The following is an 18,652-nucleotide window of genomic DNA, read 5'->3' as shown; positions in this document are numbered from 1 at the left end:
ACAACTGATGGACACCATCCCTGAAAAAGTTGGTTGAAGGTGAAATTTGATGACGTTTTAATGCGTGCAGTGTGCATTATGTGTCGTTGTGCTCAGAGTTCACATAGGAAGATTCGAAGGAGGCACAAATAAGGTCTTATCTATCAGATCACCAAAGAAAATGAAGTCGAGGATTTTATTCCAAGCATAAAGCTTGCTTTGTTGATAGGTTAAGTTCAAGACAATATATTACTGAAAGCAACTCGCAAGTGCTAGTTCATTTGCTAAACAACCTAAATGTAGAAACCGCTTTGCATCACATCGTCACTTTCACCTGAAACACTAGCTTAGTAAATGGCTTAAGCCCCTATTGTATTTTGTCATTGGTTCAAGTTAAATTGGAACTAGAAGCAGGATCAGAGTCGATTCAATAACGAGTACTCAACGACATCCGCTCGTGATCCCTATGAAAAGGTAGTCTAAAAATTGAATTGGAAGAAGAAACCTAAAAATTGATACCAAATTACACTATTAAAACGGATCATGATATTGAATAAAACTGGTTTAGATGTTTTTCTTTGGTGAAACAAAACGGCTTGGTTTATCCCCCTTTACTCAATTTTCCACGAATCCACATTAACTAAACACGTTTTGACCCGTAAATCTCAATGAAGAATCAGCCAAGTCAATGTGGTTATCATATCAACATTATAACCAAATATACTAGTATTTGTCACCCAAATTAGATTCTCAAGATCCTAAAATAGTTGGATCGTTTCATTTCACCATTTTGACTTTCTACTTTTTGAAATTAGAAAAGTGTAATTTAGACTCAATCTGTCAATTAATGTTACTATAAACTAATGATGGTTATTGATCTTCTTACATTTGTTCTCTCCTCTTTGAAGTTTCCACTAAACACTTCATTACCCTTTTTAATTTTGATTTATCATGTGCTGGTGTAAATCCTCCAATAGTGTAGGTGAGAAAACAAATTCGTCTCTTAAATATACAAATTCGTCTTTGAAATACACTAGCTTTCAGCTAAATAAACATGTCTAATTTTGAGAAGAAACACTTGTTATCACATATAATTTTTAAATGTGAATTTGTCAACGACTCATTTTACACAAGCAAACAAAATGCAATTCATATTGAAATCTTAGATCTTTCGATAATGCATGCAAAATTTTAGAAGATAAACTCTTGACGACAATATTTTAAGGTAGTAAATATATAGTTATACTCTTCAATTATACGATGCATAGACAAGTTAGTTTAGACAATATGTTAAGTGAGTAATTATGTACTCCATATAATTTATACTCTTCAATTATATGACGCCGTAAGTCAATTCCGCCAATATTTTAAGTGGGTAATTATATACATAAGAATGATTGGTGCCTCATGCCTAACTAGTGATATTCGAGTTTCCATTAAAAATAAGTTGATTCGGTTTACTCTTTATCTAAATTGTTATTTCTACCGTGACGCCTAATGTAAATTAAAAATTGCACGAACCTAGCATTTTCAAATAAGTGAACATGACTCATGTGAGTGATTTGTGTAACTTCATATTGGCCTAGTTCAACAAAAAAAAAAACTTCATATTGGCCTAGTGGGGCACACGACTTGAAACTTCACTACTTTAAGCTTGTTTGTCTTAATCAAGAAAAAAGAAGATTAAAGATATCAAGTATTTGGAATATTCAAAGATGACAGTCGCTTTCACTAGTGTTTTGTATTTTCATCATCACACAAAAACCTGTCATTATACTTGAGAACCAAACAGTCCCCACTGCAGAAAAGGCATGCCCACCATTATTAACCAACATAGAGATAAAAAAAGAAAGAAACCCACTCTGTGAAAAAAGTAGATCTCTCTTTAGAGATTCTTCTCTATTGTTATAATGGTGGTGATTTTTTGTTATTTATAGGCAAGTGGTGAGAGATAAAGGTGAATAAATTGTGAAGGATGTGGTAGAAAAATAAAGAATAGTAGTAGATGGAATGAAAGGTAATCCTCTTCTATTTTATTTTGTTCTTCTATTCTTTTTTTTTCTTTAACAAAAAAAAGTTACATGGTATCAAAAACTCTATCGTATAGTCTTATGTATCAATTTCTGATATATACAAACATGACGTAATAAAATCTACGGTTAAAATTTTCATAATAGAAAAACATATACTACTAATTTTAGTCCGCTCATTTCATTAAAGGTACATAATAACTTAGGTATCTTCAACATTGATTAAGAACTAGTACATGTACGGTACACGAGGACCACGAGTCAAGATAGTGTATTATTGTACCAAAAAGATATTTGCGATACCAATATACCACACACTAATAAAGAAGGTTGCCATACTAACTAGTAGTTGAACTATATGCCGGAACCACCCACATTATGATGTGACATTATTCAACTTAGAGGTTGAAAGTTTTAAGTCATTTACCCACCACCCAATAAATTCCGAGAACTAGTTGGGTGATCTAAGACCGCTCAATATTACCGAAAAAGAAAAAGCAATGTTTTACTGCCTGGTCGACAATGCAGAACGAGATGAATGATATGAAATACGGTGAATGTATTTTGATGCAGAAGCATCAAAATTCAGAAGTAGATCGGGATAAACAAACATAATGATTAGGTCGAACTGAAGAAGGTATGGTATAGAGGGTTTGTCGAGTTCTTAAAGAAAGTAGAGCTATGGCCATATGTAGCTTGTGATGAAGTAGCTCATCCATATGCACAAGGTGGTGTTTATGACAAGAAAGCACCACTAGGATATGTATGAAATGCTAATCTTGGTCATGCTAGTCCATCAAAACCCTAGATAGGAAATGTTAGTCTGTCTTTTGGGTTATTTGATTGATCTTGATCTTATTCATCCTTCACACAATATCTTCAGCTTACCAATGTAATTATACTACCATTAGAACAGCATAGATCAAACAAACAAGAAAGTAGCAACAACAAACTAGAGAGAGAGAGAGAGAGAAAAAGTGGGGTCATATCTCTCTCACTCCTTTCTGTACTGAACAGGTCTGAATGGACAAGGAATCACATCCCACAACCAGACACACATTATGCCAAAGTTGTTACTGTTTTGGAAACTGTCCATTTTCTCCAATTTTCCAGACTCAGTAACTGCTAGTAGCTTAATTCTCTCACTCTTTCCCCAAAACAACAGACATAAAGCAGATGGGAAAAAGAAAAGATTTACACAAGCCAATAAGTGTTAGGTAGTGTTGTTTTATTTGAATATGATTGGTCTCAACTTAACTCTGTCTAAATCTCAATTGTTTGAGTTTGAATCCTTTATTTTGGCTAGGGGGTATAATAATCATTTTATGTTATTGTAGATAATAAATGTTTGATATAGAACTATAGAAGTAATTTATATATGAAATAAAGGAACAAAAAATCAGCCAGAGTCAGTCATTCAGATGTGTCAGAAGCACTAGGTAGATGTGAACATAAAAAGAACAACCCGCCTCTTGGGACTCCGGCTTGAACCTCATGCGAGAAAAACAAGGATTTCTCTCTCCTCTCACATGTTCAGTCACGTGGAGAGAGAAACCCTTGTTTCTCTCACATGCGGTTCAAGTGGGAGTCCCAGGAGGCGGTTTGTGTAGTCTTGTTGTAAAAAGAATAAACCCTACCTAAGCCGAGTTGGCCGACACACACAACACACACACATATATATATAGACTAGTTAGCTAGATTGACCTCTAGCTTGCTTTCAAGTCTATACAAATAATTGAGAACAAGAGAACTGTACATTAGAATGAATCAAAATAATGGGTTTTCATCCATTCCATTTTATAATAAATGACAATGTACGGTTGCCTATTTGACGAGTTTATAAATTTCACGTAATTATGCAGACAAAATTTTAACACAACCAAAAAGAAAAAGAAGTGCTTCTTTTGTCGTACTTTTATTCCTCGATGTCGAGGACATGAATAAACTATGGACTCGTAACAAAATTTGCATCTAATCTTATACCTTAATCCGAGAGGAATCTCCAACAACGTTTTCCATTTTAGAGTACCATTCACCAATTCGTGTGTGCTCTACCATATCTTTACCAGATCTCAGGTATCTTATGGGTCTTAAGACGCCGAATACAGCAAGGTCAGCCAAATTGGGTTTTGATCCGCCTGTAAAAACAAGAAGTCACACATGTTAGCAAGATAATCTTCTGTACGCAGAAACGAACATGATAAACTAATAAAACATACAGACCGAGAAACTCTCGCCCATCTAGAGCATCGACCCATGTTTCTGCAGCTTCGTATAAAGCTGCTCGTTCATCAGTGATGTTATATTTCTTCTTCAGTTTCTTGGACACAAAATACATTGCTGCAGCCCCGGCATACTTCACTGTTATTTTCTCTGTATAGCTGAAATTGCCTGGACAAGGCCGAAAAAATACATGGATGAGAAAATGGGAGTGTTCACCAACTTAATGTTAACCCTTATCTAGTTTTGGTTGATTTTAACGAAAGTGGAGTGCTTCAGCTATTCCATATACACATCCAGAAGCAACGAGAGCATCATAAAGGAAAAGTATATAAAAATCTATTCCACATGATTTGGTGAACTTCTCGGTATATCTTCTAATCCTTAACAGTTTAATCTCTTAAGGTCTCAATTATAAAGCTTGCTAAGAATGTCCATGTTATTGAGTATAATATATAATTTTTATCTTCTAGTAATCCATAAACTAGGGGTAGGAAGGATCCCTGACAACACTCAAAATTCTACAATGAACAGACACCCTCTTCCTTAATGCACAGTACTAAGAACGAAAAATTGAATAAAAGTTGAAAATATCTGAGCTTAAGATTGGATAAAGATGAAAATAAGGACCAAAATACCGAAATTTTCAGTTTCTAGAAGGAATTTCACTGCCCAAGAGATTGGATGCTAAGCTGGTTAGGTTCCATGGTGGGTACTTGTTCGGTTAAATCCTGCTATATTTTCCCTTGCTCTACCGGTGTTTCTCTACCTTTTCGGTCAGACTGGTGGTATTAGGGGAGGTGAGAATAGCTGCAACCTAAACATTAATAGAAGATTGAAAGATGGAGAATAAAAAGCTTCAACGGCGACCCTTATTCAGAATCTTGAAGGAATTGCACTGTCCAATGGATTGGATGCTAAAGTCTGATTCAGTTTGACGGAGAGATAGATCCTGCTATATATCCCTAAGCTCTACTGGTGTTTCTCCACCTTCTCAGCCAGCTCAAATTTGGGATAGTACTACACCACCTAGGCTCAATTTTACTCTTTGGGCGCCAGTGCTGAGCCGGCTTCCTACGTCTGATAGTCTGTTTGGGTAGGGATTCTATGATTCTATCTCATCAATAGATGTGGCCTGTATTAACAAGCTCTGAAAGACAGCCCCAATCCCCATGTTATCTTGCATTGTGTCATGTCATTGGCAGTTTGGAACTACTTTCTGACTTTGACCACGTTAGTTTGGTGTGCAACGCGCTCCTTCACACAGCTAATGGACCAGTGGGGTATCCGTCCCCAATAGAGCAAAGAGTCTTCGGAACCTTGTCTCCAAAAGCTATTTTGGATTCTCTAGAAGGCCAGGAACTCAGCAATATTAAAGATCAAGGATGTCATTATACAAAATCTGTTTTTTTTTCAGTGAAGAGGCTCCTATCTTTTGGTCCAAAGCTAACCGCTTGGCACAATATACTTCTTCTGTAGACTTCAATCATTCCTGGGAGGCTCTTATGGCGAATATATAACAGTGTAAAGTATTGGGCTGATTAGAACCTCGGCTTTTTTTCGTGTGTTCTCTTATCTTTGTAACTTTTATACTCGTCAATAACATCAATTCACTCGCCGTTTCAGGAAAAAAAACTACAATCTTATAATGCATCAAACAGCTTACACCAGTATGCAAGAACATCTCATGGCAGCGATCCAGATGGCAGCCTCAACATCCATCTTGAAGACTGTAGAAGTGACCGTCACTGTAAACGTTCTGACAACATAACCATCTCTCACCAAATCTCTATACTAGAGTCCAATCTACCAATTATCTAAATTCCTAGTTCTTGTTCTAAATAGCTTTATAATGCACACAATTTGATCAACATAGATTTTGTTTTTTTAAGTCCTGACTCCCACCATAGTCTTAATGTATAAGTATTAGGGCTTACTAGACAATAACTAACTTGACTTGTTTTCTAGTTTCTGCACAGTTCTAGATGCATCATTTTCTTATTATATGTGATTTGAGTTCTGTTGAAACGTAGAACTTCTAAAATTTCCACAAACTAGTAGAACAAACAGGTATTTGTTAGATTGGTGTTTGCTGCGATGAACAATTAAACAAACAACGAAAATATGACACATATCACCTGTCAATCCATCAGCTCAGAGAATGGAAAACTATGTCATTTGTTCTTCAACAAGGAATGGAGAAAAATGAACGTAACTGTGTATTCTAGAATCTAGGTCTTTAACATCTCATTCTTTCAAAAGAAAATCGTCTTAGCTGGTTCTGGTCTGGATGTACAAACAAAGAACTAAGAGGCACGTTTTCTGTAAACGAACTGAGCAGAATTGTTTCTGGAAAGCGAAATAGGAACGACCCATAGCTAACTAATACAATTAGACATAAGACAATCATATCAAAACCTGAGTTTGATTGTATACTGGGAAGCCAAAATGGGTGAATAAGAACGGATACCATTTTTCTAGATAACACCTTAATTTTCGGCCCTGATTGAATAACCCATTTTCACTTTTATGCCATTCACATATAAACTCGTGCAATCTACAGGCCGAAAATTCTAATATGTCCACCCTATCTGCTTAGATAGTTAGATGATCATTGAATATTTTAAGATAGATATCCACACATGTTAGTATAAGATATACCAAATTGATTATGCTTCGCTAAGCTAGATTTTTTCTTAATCGATCTCTCCTGAGCTACTTCAGCAGATATAATATTATATTAGTTTGGTAATATAAATGGGTATCTTGACTTACCATTACTTGTGATGTAGTCGAATGACTCAAGTGCCTCAGACGTATTCCGGTATATGTTTGGCGATAACACATGAACCAAGTGATTATCAACCCACCTACATAGATCGTGAGCCCAAGAAAGCAAACATTAAAAGATGTAAAAACAATGACTACCAAGAACCCGTTTAGGAGCTCAATATCATTAACTAAACATCCATAAGATTTCAACTTATAAACCAAAGCAAATCACACAGTTCATGGAATTCAATGGAAATCGGTTTAAATCTACAAAAGGTGGTAAAAAGAATATAACAATACCCGCGCCACTTCTTCTCTTCACTTTCATTATCAGGATCAGAACTCACAGATTTTTCTGGATGAATCTTTGCACTCATCTTATCAATGATAGCTACAAAATCAAATAATGGGTCCTTAAGAATCAATAACATCAAATCTCTTAACTATCCTAACTAAGTAAAAAAAAAACAATAAAACAAAATACCTGAAGAATCCACCAAATGTTCCCCATCTACAGTCAAGATAGGAACTTTCTTATAATCAGACCACTTGATCTCTTTCTTACTAAGGGGATTAACTTCCACAACTTTATATGGAATATCATAGTAATCCAAGTAAGCTGTTCAAAATCCAAAATCAATAAAAATTGAAGCTTACCCAAATAGTTTAACAAAGTAATAAACAAAATTAACTTAAAATTGGTAGAAATCAGCAAGAGGAGAAGGAAAGGGTAAGCAGGTTTAGGGTACCTTTGACCTTATTACAGAAAGGGCAAGCTTCATATTGATAAAGTATGACTTCCTTAGGGAGAAACTCAGGTGAAGGAGGTTCCTTGGCGTATAAATCTGAGTTGATGAAAGTAGAAGCAGCTATGGAGAAGGAAACAGCTCCAGCAAGACCAATAGATATCGCTCGATTGTATTGACTTCCATGGGTAAACCAAGAAGATGAAGAAGGAGGCGATGCAGATTTGGTACTGTGACTATAAAAGGAGAACTGTTGAAACCTGTGTTGTTGGTATTGGTGATGAAGAAGGGCAATAGAAGAAGATGAAGAAGATGGGTAAGTCTCTTGTGCTACTCCGATCAAAGCTCGTCGGAAAACATAAGAGGCAATCCCTCCTCCTTTGATGCTTCTCATTTTCTCTCTCTTGTTATTTCAGAGTCGATTGGATGAAACTTGGAACGGAAGAAGAGAAGGAGTTATACTGGTTCATTGATCTTCTACTTTTGGACGGACGGCCCTAATTCACCAATAAAATGGACCTTGTGGGTGGGCTGAAACCACTTATTAAGTTCAGATCTGACTCATTTGAATGGTCTGACTCGAATTGATCACAAATGTTTTTTTTTTTTTTGAATATTAACTACCATTTGTTTTTTTTGAGAAACCGTATACATTTTACATTAGTCGTTACAAGGCATCACGAAGATGTGATAAGCACGATAACTCAAGTTCAATAATCCTGAATTCACACTTCAAGTGGATCAAACCTAGGACCTCTACATTGCAGATGCATGCACTAACCCATCGGGGTAAGTATTCTTTGTTTGACTATAACATATGAACAAAGAAAAAAACAACTGACTGGGATAAGTATTCTTTGCTCGGGTAGCAGATACGAGCTGATCTTTTGAGCTTGTTTGAATCTTGTATGAAATAAGTTTGAATTAACAATATATGACCAAAAAATTCTGAAATGATTTTTACTTTGATAAAAACAAGTCACATACAAAACGTAATAAGATCGCTGCTGAAAATTGTCGGCCAACGACCTTTTGCCGGAAAAGAAGAAAGATAGGAATTGCCTCTAACCAGAATTGGTCATTTTGACCAAGTTTTGAGTGAAAAACACGTTGTCTTCAACAACTTTGGAAATTGACTATAAACCTTCTTCAAATTATTTGGAGCTCAATATGAGTTAATCTTGCTATCACTTATGCTACAAGATTATGTGTAGCTAATCTTTTGTTGATACGGTAAAATTATAATGAAGATGCAATAACAAGTGAACAAAAGGTCTTATAGTCAAGAAATACTTGAAAACACACTTTGAGATGTTAGACATGTAAGATAGAATACTCTTTACATGCTCTCAATATACAGTCTTTGATAAGATGCCCCCCTATATTATAGGAAAACAAAAACAACTAAAGAAGTGGTAGTGTATCATCCATTACAATCACTTGTCCTCTGAGAAGGAAAATGGAGATAGAGAGAGAGAATGTACTTCCTTCCCTTCATGAGGATGTTCTCCATTGCAGCTCAATTTGAATCTTTCCGTTCTTCGAGTCAATCAGATGATACTTCTCGTTGATTCGTTTGTTGCTCACAACATCAGCAAGGTTTATATCAATATAACCCAGAATTTCCTGATTCAAATCAACAGAAGAAAAAAAATCATCATCAATGAATTGTTATAGATCTACATTCGATGCAAATGAACTTTTCTCGCCAATATTTGTTTACTAGGAAGAAACCCGGTTATGTTCTCAACCCACTACACCTTAAGGTGATAACTATCAACCAGTAACTAGTCTTATCGGCCCGGCCCAAAAGAAAAAGTAAAAATCGTAAGCACTGTGTACCTTGGGGTGAAGTAGCCCGATCCTCGAAGAGGTGCTGACCACTTCGATATGCATTCTATCATTTGTTGGAGGATCCTCGAGCATAAAAGTGAATTCCTCTTCCCATCTTGGATCTCTGTTTTTCTTCACATGCTGTACCAAATATATAATTCATAATTAGGTAAAATGTCTTAGTTGTTCTTTAGTGAATTAAGAAAAGAGAACTAAATATTGTAGAGCTTTTGATAAATGTAATACCTTAGTTTTCTTTTCCTCTCCTCTGAAAATAATTCGCACGTAAGGGTTTGTATGGTGCTTTCCTTCAACATCTTCAGCCGAGTGAATTGTAACGACAAGCAAACCCCCAGAAGCCGGTGTTCCTTCCGGAGCCTTTTCAACCTGGTTTGAGTCCTCGAAAACTCTGGGTATATCTTCTTCCTTAAAAGGCTTGTACGTTACTTCTAAAACAATCTGCCCACGAGACTTGTCGTTTTGACTATCATTGGGGTCCATATTTTTAAGTAGTTCAAGTGTCATAACCTTTGACTCATCAGGAGTGAGATCTTTTACCGGGATGACATTCATGCCCATTTTGTCGTGTTTCCCGACCTATAAACAGATCAAATTATATTTTACAAAAAGACACATCTGAAAAGAGAAGAAATCTTGAAGCAGAAATCCGGAAGGTTTACCTGTTCCCAGTCGAAAACAGTAACCTCTAATGCCTGAGCCTCTGGATCTTTAACAACCAGATTAAATTCTTCATTCCATTCAGGGTTCAAGTTATTGTGCTTAACAGTTGTCTTCTTTGATGGAACCTTATCCTCAGTGAGCTTCAGTTTCGCATAGGGATCCGATAATCCAAAAAGATCCTTCTTTTTAAGCTTCATTGCCTGCACAACCTTCACATGAAGAATTCCGACGGGCCTTCTTTGAGCTCTGAAAATATTGTGGAGAACTAGGTTAATAATAACATGGAAACAGAACAATGCAATTCAGAAACGGGGCAAAGGGACCAACTTTTTGGGGTCCAAGATTTCCACTTCCAGAGTTCTGGGCCACAGATACATATTCGCAACCTGATCTTTGATAAGCTCCTGTAAATAAAAGCGAAGGAGAAATATAAAACCAAAAATTTAGAAGATGCCTATCACACGGACTAGAGGAGTTCTCATAAGGGAGAAGAGCAAGTGGAAGGTATACCTGGACAAATCTGTATAGACCAGGTATTGCCATAACATCTGCTCCTAACAGTCTCAGCCCAAAGTCAACGTGTGGCTGGAAGAAAAATATAAGCATATATTACTTGGTGCCAACAACAAAAAGCTTCGTTATTTCTTAGTTCTTATTACTAATCGCATTATCACTCACCTTCTCCATGAGAGATACAAGAATTTTAGCAAAACAAGGAAAGGTTGGAACCAGTGGTTTAAGAGTAATCCGTGGCGCAGCAAAGACTTGCAAATCTACCACCTGGAATTTTCAAGCAAAATCATCATTAACACGGCAAGAATGATCAAGTACAAGAAGTGTCTCCGAACAGCAGAAAGACTGAACTCATTATGATTAAGTAAATGAACGAGTTTGCGGACAGAAAAAAGTCTGAGTTCGATTGATTAAATTTCCAACAACTCATAGTGCAGATAGATTACTAGAACCCAAAAAGATCAATAACCTGCACGGTTGCTTTTAGCCCATACGCCTTAATGGCAACAGTAACATCAGGATTCCCTGCCCATTTCAAGTATGGTTCCATAATCAACTCCTTCTCACCAGTTACATATACTTTCATGCCTGACATAAATTACATCCAAATTTGTTAGTATCGAAAGGCTTGGGTGCATATCCAACATAAGTTGTCATATTAAACTATCAAATAAACTTAATACAAGTCAAAAATCATGAATAAATAAACAACAAAAGAGCAAGTCTGATGATTAAGAACCTAACTCTCCACCAGAAATTATGGATCAGCAAACCCTGTTACAGCAAAACAACTTTGCCTTTTCGAGCATAATTGAGATGTTTCGGCCTTGGTGAACCCCCACAATCTTTGATATACAAACTAATTGTGGTAGAAACAATAACAACGAACTAGACTTACTTAAAAATTCCTATACCATGATGAAAATTATAATAGCTCACTTATTGACGACTCTTGCAGCAAAGACGAACAATGATCAAGTGATTCCGGCATATTGTACCGTCAGGAACAGTTCTCCCTTTATGCCTCTACGGTAGGTAAGTGTGAAGAAAACAAGATTGCTTGAGTAACAAACTGATAAAAAGTAATTTCTTGAAAGAAACTAAGGGCACCTCTAAATGGTTTGTGCAAGATATGCTGATATTCATTACTACCCTCTTTCTGTCCCGGAATACATCTGGTGGTCCACCATTCATTTAAAAAATGCAACTAAGTGGTGAATAGATTTCATTTTGAAAATTGACATTTTGATTCCCTCTGGACTTCTACACATACTTCAAAGTTCCCAATCCTCTTGTGAGCAGAGATGACAATAACTATTTGTCTTGTTAACCAGCATAAAAGTTATTCTCTTGGTAGAAGCCAGTTCAATGACACGATCAAAGAAACACAAAACCTAAATGAGCTAGTTCTAGAAGTTTACACGCTGAGTATCCTTGAGCATTACACAAAAAGAGTACCAGCATGAATAACATTTTGTGGCATGAAGTGAGATGCTCAGAATTATGTAAGTTACAAACATGTTAACTAGATTCAGTATCAAGCATGAGAGTGTCCGAGTAAAAGATCGACCAGAGCCGACTAACCTTGAAAAGTTGGTGGTAGGGAGCCCAAGGTGAGTGTTTCAAATTCAACTGAATCGATTTTATATTTCGGAATTTGCTCAGCTATGATGGGCTTGGCAATAGTCTTTGCGGTCTTGCAAATTGCCTATGTAAGAAAAATATTTAGCACTCAATACTCCACATCGTAAAAGATAAGTAAAACAAAACTGAAATGCATCATAAAAAACATCTGAGGATCACTCTGCATTGTCATATACACATACCTTGTCTAAATAAGGCCACATTGCGGCAATAAAAGCGTTTAACCAGTCAACCTTCAAGAAAAAATGACTCTCAGATAATAAACTATTAAAGTAATAACTCAAACCCACGATCTAAAATTGCTACTCGGAATCGTAAAAGGTATTATGAGTAGAAAATGTTAAAAGAAACTAGTAAAACATACACGATCATAATCTGGGTTTTTCACCCAAAGAGGTATCTCGGGAAGTAATCGCTGCAAGGTTTCGGAGTCTTGCTCAACCAGAGGACGAATAGTAGGGTCCTGAACAATATAGATAAAATGCAAAACGAAATAAGATCAGAAATAAGTAAATTTGAAACCTAGATGTACAGAACAAGAGTGACATAACTATTGCTGTACAAACTACAACCCTAATATACCATTCTCAAATGAAAGTTTGTTAATTATATACTGTACTAATATGCAAAAAAGGTCTTACACCTAGGGTTCCAAATGAGATATGCACCATATGAAATCATAACCATCTCCACCAAATTTCATTTCAGACCAAACCAATCATATAAACTAGAACAGATATGGTAAAAACAAAACGAACCTTGACATCTGTGGGTTGGAAGTAGATGAAGAGATAATAGCCAACTACAACCCCAATTGAAATCCCAACCCCAAATCCACAACACCCCATTAAAGTACTTAAAATCCCCATTTTTTATCAAAATCCCTAAATCTGAATTCCTCTTCTGTTTGCAGATAATCCCAAACCGACCTTTTGTTCTCTTCAATCACTTCAACTTCCTCGTTCAATTTTGTGATATTCTCAGTTACCTTTTAACGTCAAAAACCTAAAAGACAGAGAAACCCAATAAGTAAAACCTAAAAATAATTTATTCATCCACTTATCCTTTCTCACCGTATCGAAATACATTAATTGCTTTCTCAATCTAACCTTCAATTTAATTACTAAAAAAATGAAGATCTCAAAAAAAACGTGATATTTCCTAAACTGTCGGTAGATTATGTAACAGTTGAGAGAGGGGTTGAAAATAGTGATAAATCATCAAATAATTGAGGTGAATAAGAACAACCCACAGTGATGAAAACGACGATTACTAATAGAAAGCGATCCAAAATTGAAAAAGAAAGATGAAAACCCACCATTTCTGTTCGATCTTCTTTATTTTTCTCTCTCTCTCTTATTTGCCGTGTCTTGTGAGTTTCTTCGATTAAATCTCGAAATTTGTCTTCTCTTCAACTCGTCTTAATACACGTATTCGCCTTGTGATTAAAGAAAGGGTAATAAGGATTAGCGACAAGATTAACGACCACTTGACTTTGATGGTGAAGCTTAACTGTCTTACCCAAAAAAAAAAAAATGTGTCATCTTAGATGTTTACTCTCGTGAAAGGGATCGTGAAAATATACTTTTCGACAACAATTTTCGTATTTTCTCTCGAATGATATAGGGAACAAGAAAAGCTTGACAGATTCTGGGTAGAAATCTTATGTAGCTTGTCGCGATTCGCAGTTACGTAGATCAGAATCATTGGAAACACAGATTACATCAAACACACATGATGTTTATGTATGTTGGCTGTCTAGATTTTCTTGTTCCCTAACATTTTATTTTCTATCTCTTCACTCAGATTGGTAATGTTTGAATTTTGGGATATAATAGTAATACACAATTTTTTGTTCTTGTTTCTCTTTTATCGACTAAAAAGAGTAATCACATTAAAATGATATGAACGCATCTATAATAAGTACAATTTAATAAGCTCGATGACAACCATTAATAAAGGTATGAGCTCTAAAGGCTATACTCATAAGAACTTTTTTTTTTGTTAAGGAACATAAGAACATCCTAGACACGAACGTTCATTCCTACCTTTACTTTATTTATAATCCAAATCAATAAATAATGCATTCCACCTCCACTATGAATCAAACTTAGAACTTCTGAATTTTCGGAGTAGATGAATAATCAATTGAGCAAACAGTAGTTGTTAAATAACTATATGTACTTCTAAACCAAAATAAATTTGACGGAGATCATTATTTCATTAAAACTTATGGTTTTAATTTTGCAGATGAATTTATCCTCTTAAACTATCTTAAATTGTAAACAAAAATATTGAGAAAGTAAATATTTTGTTACGTGTCTTTGCTGTGTCATGATTGGTTACTTTTAAATTGTTACATCTACCAGAGTTGTGGAGACAACCAATGTCAAGTGACATTCTCTTTGTGTGATAGGTCATTTTCAAATGGTTTTATTAAAGCAGTTGTAGGGACAACTTTTCTTTTTTGAGAGTGTAGAACAACTTCAAAACGGTTATTCTTTCAACAAAAAAAAACTTCAAAATGGTTAATGAAGTCTTTGTTTGAGTTCCAGCCAGATATAGGTGGAAATGATTTGCAGTATTTGAGTAAATCAATTGTTAAGCATAAAGTTAGAGATATGTTTTGGAGGTTGTGAATGGGTCGAAGTTGTTGATGGAATGGGGTGGCGATTCTGGGACTGAGAGACTATTTGATCCGAAATTGAAACTGTCTGGTCTGAAAACATATAAAGAGAAGTAATTTCATCACGAGTTCCTGGCATACAACTGAACGGATGTTTGACAAGAAAATAAAAATGGGGAGTCAAATACATCATATTTTCTCTCAACAACAAAAAAAAAAAAAAAAGAATACATGTGGGGCAATATCATAATAAGCCAAAATGGACATATAATCATCATGAATTATACACCAGTGTTTAAAACCACTAATGAAGATATTCTTTTCTTGTGGTGATCCTTCTGTTATTCTTTTTTGGTGTTATATTTGTAATTAATTCTTCTCAAAATACTACTACAAACATTTGTTTTTCCACTGATATTGTTTTACTTCATTTAGGGACGTTACTATGTTAGGGCCAGGAGGGACCATGGCCCCCCTGGCCCTAATTTTTTTCCCACCTACTAAACAGTCAAATAGGTCTAAATCTTTTGCAATGACATTAATTGGCCCCCTTGATCCAATCCAAGTCCAACACGGCATCACTTACACCAACTTTTAGCCACCGACCTAATAACCTAAAAACTTAACTGAACTTGCCGCCCACAATCCCACCTTTTTATTGCCCTAATTTTCACCCCTGACCCCACCACCTCTTTACCCTAATGTCCACTTTCTCGATTTCAATCCTTATAAATATTATTTTATGAGTTACTTTGACAACTGAATTTAATAATTTATTAGATCTCTTCTGTCTATCTCTCATTCTCTCTCATCTCTCTCCCTCTTACTGTATGTATGTCTTTATCTCTCTTTTTCTTTTTTTGCAACTACACATTACTTACTACTTAATAATTTATATGTTCATGTAAATAAACGTTAATTTAATGTCAATATTTGTTTGTTTTAAATAGGGTATAAAGATTTAAATGGCTAGCGGGAGCAATCGAATGAATAACGATGATCCAAAAGAGACATCAAAAAAGGTTAGCTCTTATTTTATTAGTCTATTTATTATTCCTACTTTTTCCTATTATATGTAGCATTCGTATGATATTTTGTCAATTTACAGCCTAAAAAATCTACTACGATCGATCAATTTTTTAAAAGAAAAAATATTGACGGAGCAGAAGGAGTTTCATCTTCTAATGCTAAAGCTCCAATTATAGATGCACCCCCTACGAAATCCCCAAGAATTGATATCAATGAGGTTAACATCGGTTCTTTAGAGCGTGATCCAGGACTACGTCCTCAAATATGGGAATATAATGTTAACCAACAAGATGAAGTTAGGAGAGCCTATATTAAAGCCGGTCCATACCAACCTCTACTCTCAATCTACCCCAAATCAGGACATGCCACTCACCGACGTAGCTTTCAATATTCGTGGTTTAAATTGTTTCAGTTATGGTTGGAATATTCTCCTTCAAAAGATGCTGCGTTTTGTCTACCATGTTATCTATTTAACAAGCCATCTGGGAGTTCCGGGCAAAAAGCTTTCACAGTTGATGGCTTTAAAAATTGGAAAAAAGTAAGAGACGGAAAAAACTGTGCATTATTGAATCATGTCGGAAAAGATTCACTCTCTTCTCATAAAGTTTCTATGCGATCCTTAGAGGATTTAATGAATCAATCTCAACACATACAACAGGTGATTCATAGTTACACTTCTCAACAAATTGTAGAAAATCGGTTAAGGCTCAAAACATCAATTGATGCAGTCCGTTGGCTAGCGTTTCAAGGTCTTGCTTTTAGAGGTGATGATGAAAGTCAAGGATCGCTAAATCGTGGAAATTTTCTTCATATGATAGAGTTATTAGCTGAATATAATGATAAAGTCTCAGAAGTTGTGCTAGATAAGGCTCCGAAAAATGCTTCTTACATCTCACCATTGATCCAAAAAGAAATTTTGCACGTTTTCGCAACTAAAGTTAAGCAAGCTATTCGAGATGAAATTGGAGAAGCAAAATTTTGTATTATGGTTGATGAGTCTCGTGATGAGTCCAAAAAAGAACAACTTGCTATAGTTTTAAGATTTGTGAACAAAGATGCCTTTGTAGTAGAGCGTTTTTTCGGGATTGTTCATGTACCTAATACCGAGGCATTGACATTGAAAAAAGAAATATATTCAGTATTATCTCATCATAACCTTGATATCCAAAATATTCGAGGTCAGGGATATGACGGTGCAAGTAATATGCGAGGTGAGTGGAATGGGTTACAAGCTTTAATTTTGAAAGATTGTCCGTTTGCTTATTATGTTCATTAGTTTATGCTAGAATTATTCAGCCCCCTCCTAACAAAAGTTCTGGTTCCGTCCCTGTCTTCATTGCTCATTTGTTATATCTTTGAGTGGTAAATAGCTAAGATTCCTAACCAACATAAAAAGGGTCATTCTATGTTACAGAATATTTGTTTTTTTTTTTTGCTTTATGTTTGTTTTAAAAAAATAACAAAGGTAAAAAAGTTTAAACGACACTTTATACATAACATAGTTTTGTTGTGAAAATAGATTTTTGGTTTAGGTTGTGCATCTCCTTAGTTGAGTCTGTGCAATTATGGGTTAGGCCCTTGTAGAAGGTAGTTTATCATCCAGAGTTATCTTACATATTTTACAGGGAGTAATATATGATACGTGTAATGTAATAGTGGTTTAATGGCGATAAGAAAATTACTTTTAGAGCATTATATCAACTAGGGTATATCCCGTGCCTTAGGGCACGAACACTTGTATCAATCAAATGTTACGAAATATATTGCTATATTTTATTGAGAGAGAGAATTTTATTAGTTATTGTTTTTTGTATTACTTTTTTGTTTCTTTTCTCTTAAATTAGTTATTATTCTATTGAGAGAGAGAAAAAAAAAAAAATTCAATTTCCTTTTTTAACCCTTGAAATTTATTTTGTTTTTGTATTTCTTATATTAATTATTTTATTTTTAAGAAGGAATCGATTATTGTTTTTAAATAGGTAACTTTATTTCTACGAAGGACTATATTTTAAATTTTGAGAAGGGCTTCTAGACAATATCCTTTATTAAAAAAGGATGTTTGTCCCAGTCATCCTTTAAACTGTTGTGGGTTTTGCCCTAGGGTACATCCCGTGCCCTAGGGCACGGACACTTGTATCAAGCAAATGTTACGAAATTAATTGTTATATTTTATTGAGAGAGAGACTTTATTAGTTATTATTTTTTGTATTATTTTTTCTCTTAAATTAGTTATTATTTTATTGAGAGAGAGAGGTTTTAATTTTTTTTAACCCTTAAAATTTATTTTGTTTCTTTTTTTCTTAAATTAGTTATTTTATTTCTAAGAAGGAAAGGATTATTCTTTTTTAAATAGGTAACTTTATTTTTACGAAGGACTATATTTTAAATTTTGGGAGGAACTCCTAAACAATATACATAATTAAATAAGGATGTTTGTCCCAGTCATCGTTTTCCCTTCTGTTTTATATAATAGATACTAGGTATAACCCGTGCCTCCGGCACGGAAAAATTAACTGGATACATTACAAAGTTAGCAAGTACAAAGGTCCCATCAAAACATGGATTTGATGTTTTGCTTG

General features: G+C 35.0%; 3 protein-coding genes across 4 annotated transcripts; 1 reads left to right on the top strand and 2 right to left on the bottom strand.

Annotated features, from left to right (window-relative positions):
• Positions 1 to 3,772: 3,772 nt before the first annotated feature.
• On the bottom strand, positions 3,773 to 8,257 carry LOC147533726 (uncharacterized). Its single transcript, XM_086650587.1, has 6 exons — positions 7,751 to 8,257; positions 7,486 to 7,620; positions 7,302 to 7,392; positions 7,005 to 7,099; positions 4,233 to 4,400; positions 3,773 to 4,147 (listed from the first exon to the last, which is right to left on the bottom strand). Exons 1-6 carry the CDS (start codon positions 8,139 to 8,141, stop codon positions 3,987 to 3,989), a joined length of 1,041 nt encoding a protein of 346 aa, XP_086506713.1. The 5' UTR covers positions 8,142 to 8,257; the 3' UTR covers positions 3,773 to 3,986.
• A 746-nt stretch (positions 8,258 to 9,003) lies between these two features.
• Positions 9,004 to 14,250, bottom strand: LOC147533725 (synaptotagmin-2-like). 2 transcript variants are annotated; one of them, XM_086650584.1, is made up of 13 exons: positions 13,737 to 14,250; positions 13,177 to 13,423; positions 12,783 to 12,881; positions 12,601 to 12,651; positions 12,359 to 12,482; positions 11,244 to 11,362; positions 10,940 to 11,041; positions 10,772 to 10,846; positions 10,589 to 10,665; positions 10,261 to 10,507; positions 9,827 to 10,177; positions 9,590 to 9,721; positions 9,004 to 9,373 (listed from the first exon to the last, which is right to left on the bottom strand). In XM_086650584.1, the coding sequence occupies exons 2-13, from the start codon at positions 13,285 to 13,287 to the stop codon at positions 9,242 to 9,244; spliced, it is 1,620 nt and encodes a 539-aa protein (XP_086506710.1). In that variant the 5' UTR covers positions 13,288 to 13,423; positions 13,737 to 14,250; the 3' UTR covers positions 9,004 to 9,241. The 2 variants fall into 2 exon arrangements, with proteins under 2 accessions (XP_086506710.1, XP_086506711.1); XM_086650585.1 differs by having other exon boundaries at positions 13,528 to 13,747.
• A 1,759-nt stretch (positions 14,251 to 16,009) lies between these two features.
• Positions 16,010 to 17,349, top strand: LOC147533724 (uncharacterized). Its single transcript, XM_086650065.1, has 2 exons — positions 16,010 to 16,066; positions 16,153 to 17,349. The coding sequence occupies exons 1-2, from the start codon at positions 16,010 to 16,012 to the stop codon at positions 17,347 to 17,349; spliced, it is 1,254 nt and encodes a 417-aa protein (XP_086506191.1).
• Positions 17,350 to 18,652: the final 1,303 nt, after the last annotated feature.

Source organism: Eschscholzia californica, unplaced genomic scaffold, assembly GCF_041429995.1.
Source record: "Eschscholzia californica isolate CP2 unplaced genomic scaffold, dmEscCali1.0.p SCAF_6, whole genome shotgun sequence".
NCBI lineage: Eukaryota > Viridiplantae > Streptophyta > Magnoliopsida > Ranunculales > Papaveraceae > Eschscholzia > Eschscholzia californica.
Note: the sequence above shows the minus strand (reverse complement) of the source record. Positions and strands in the feature narration are given on the sequence as shown.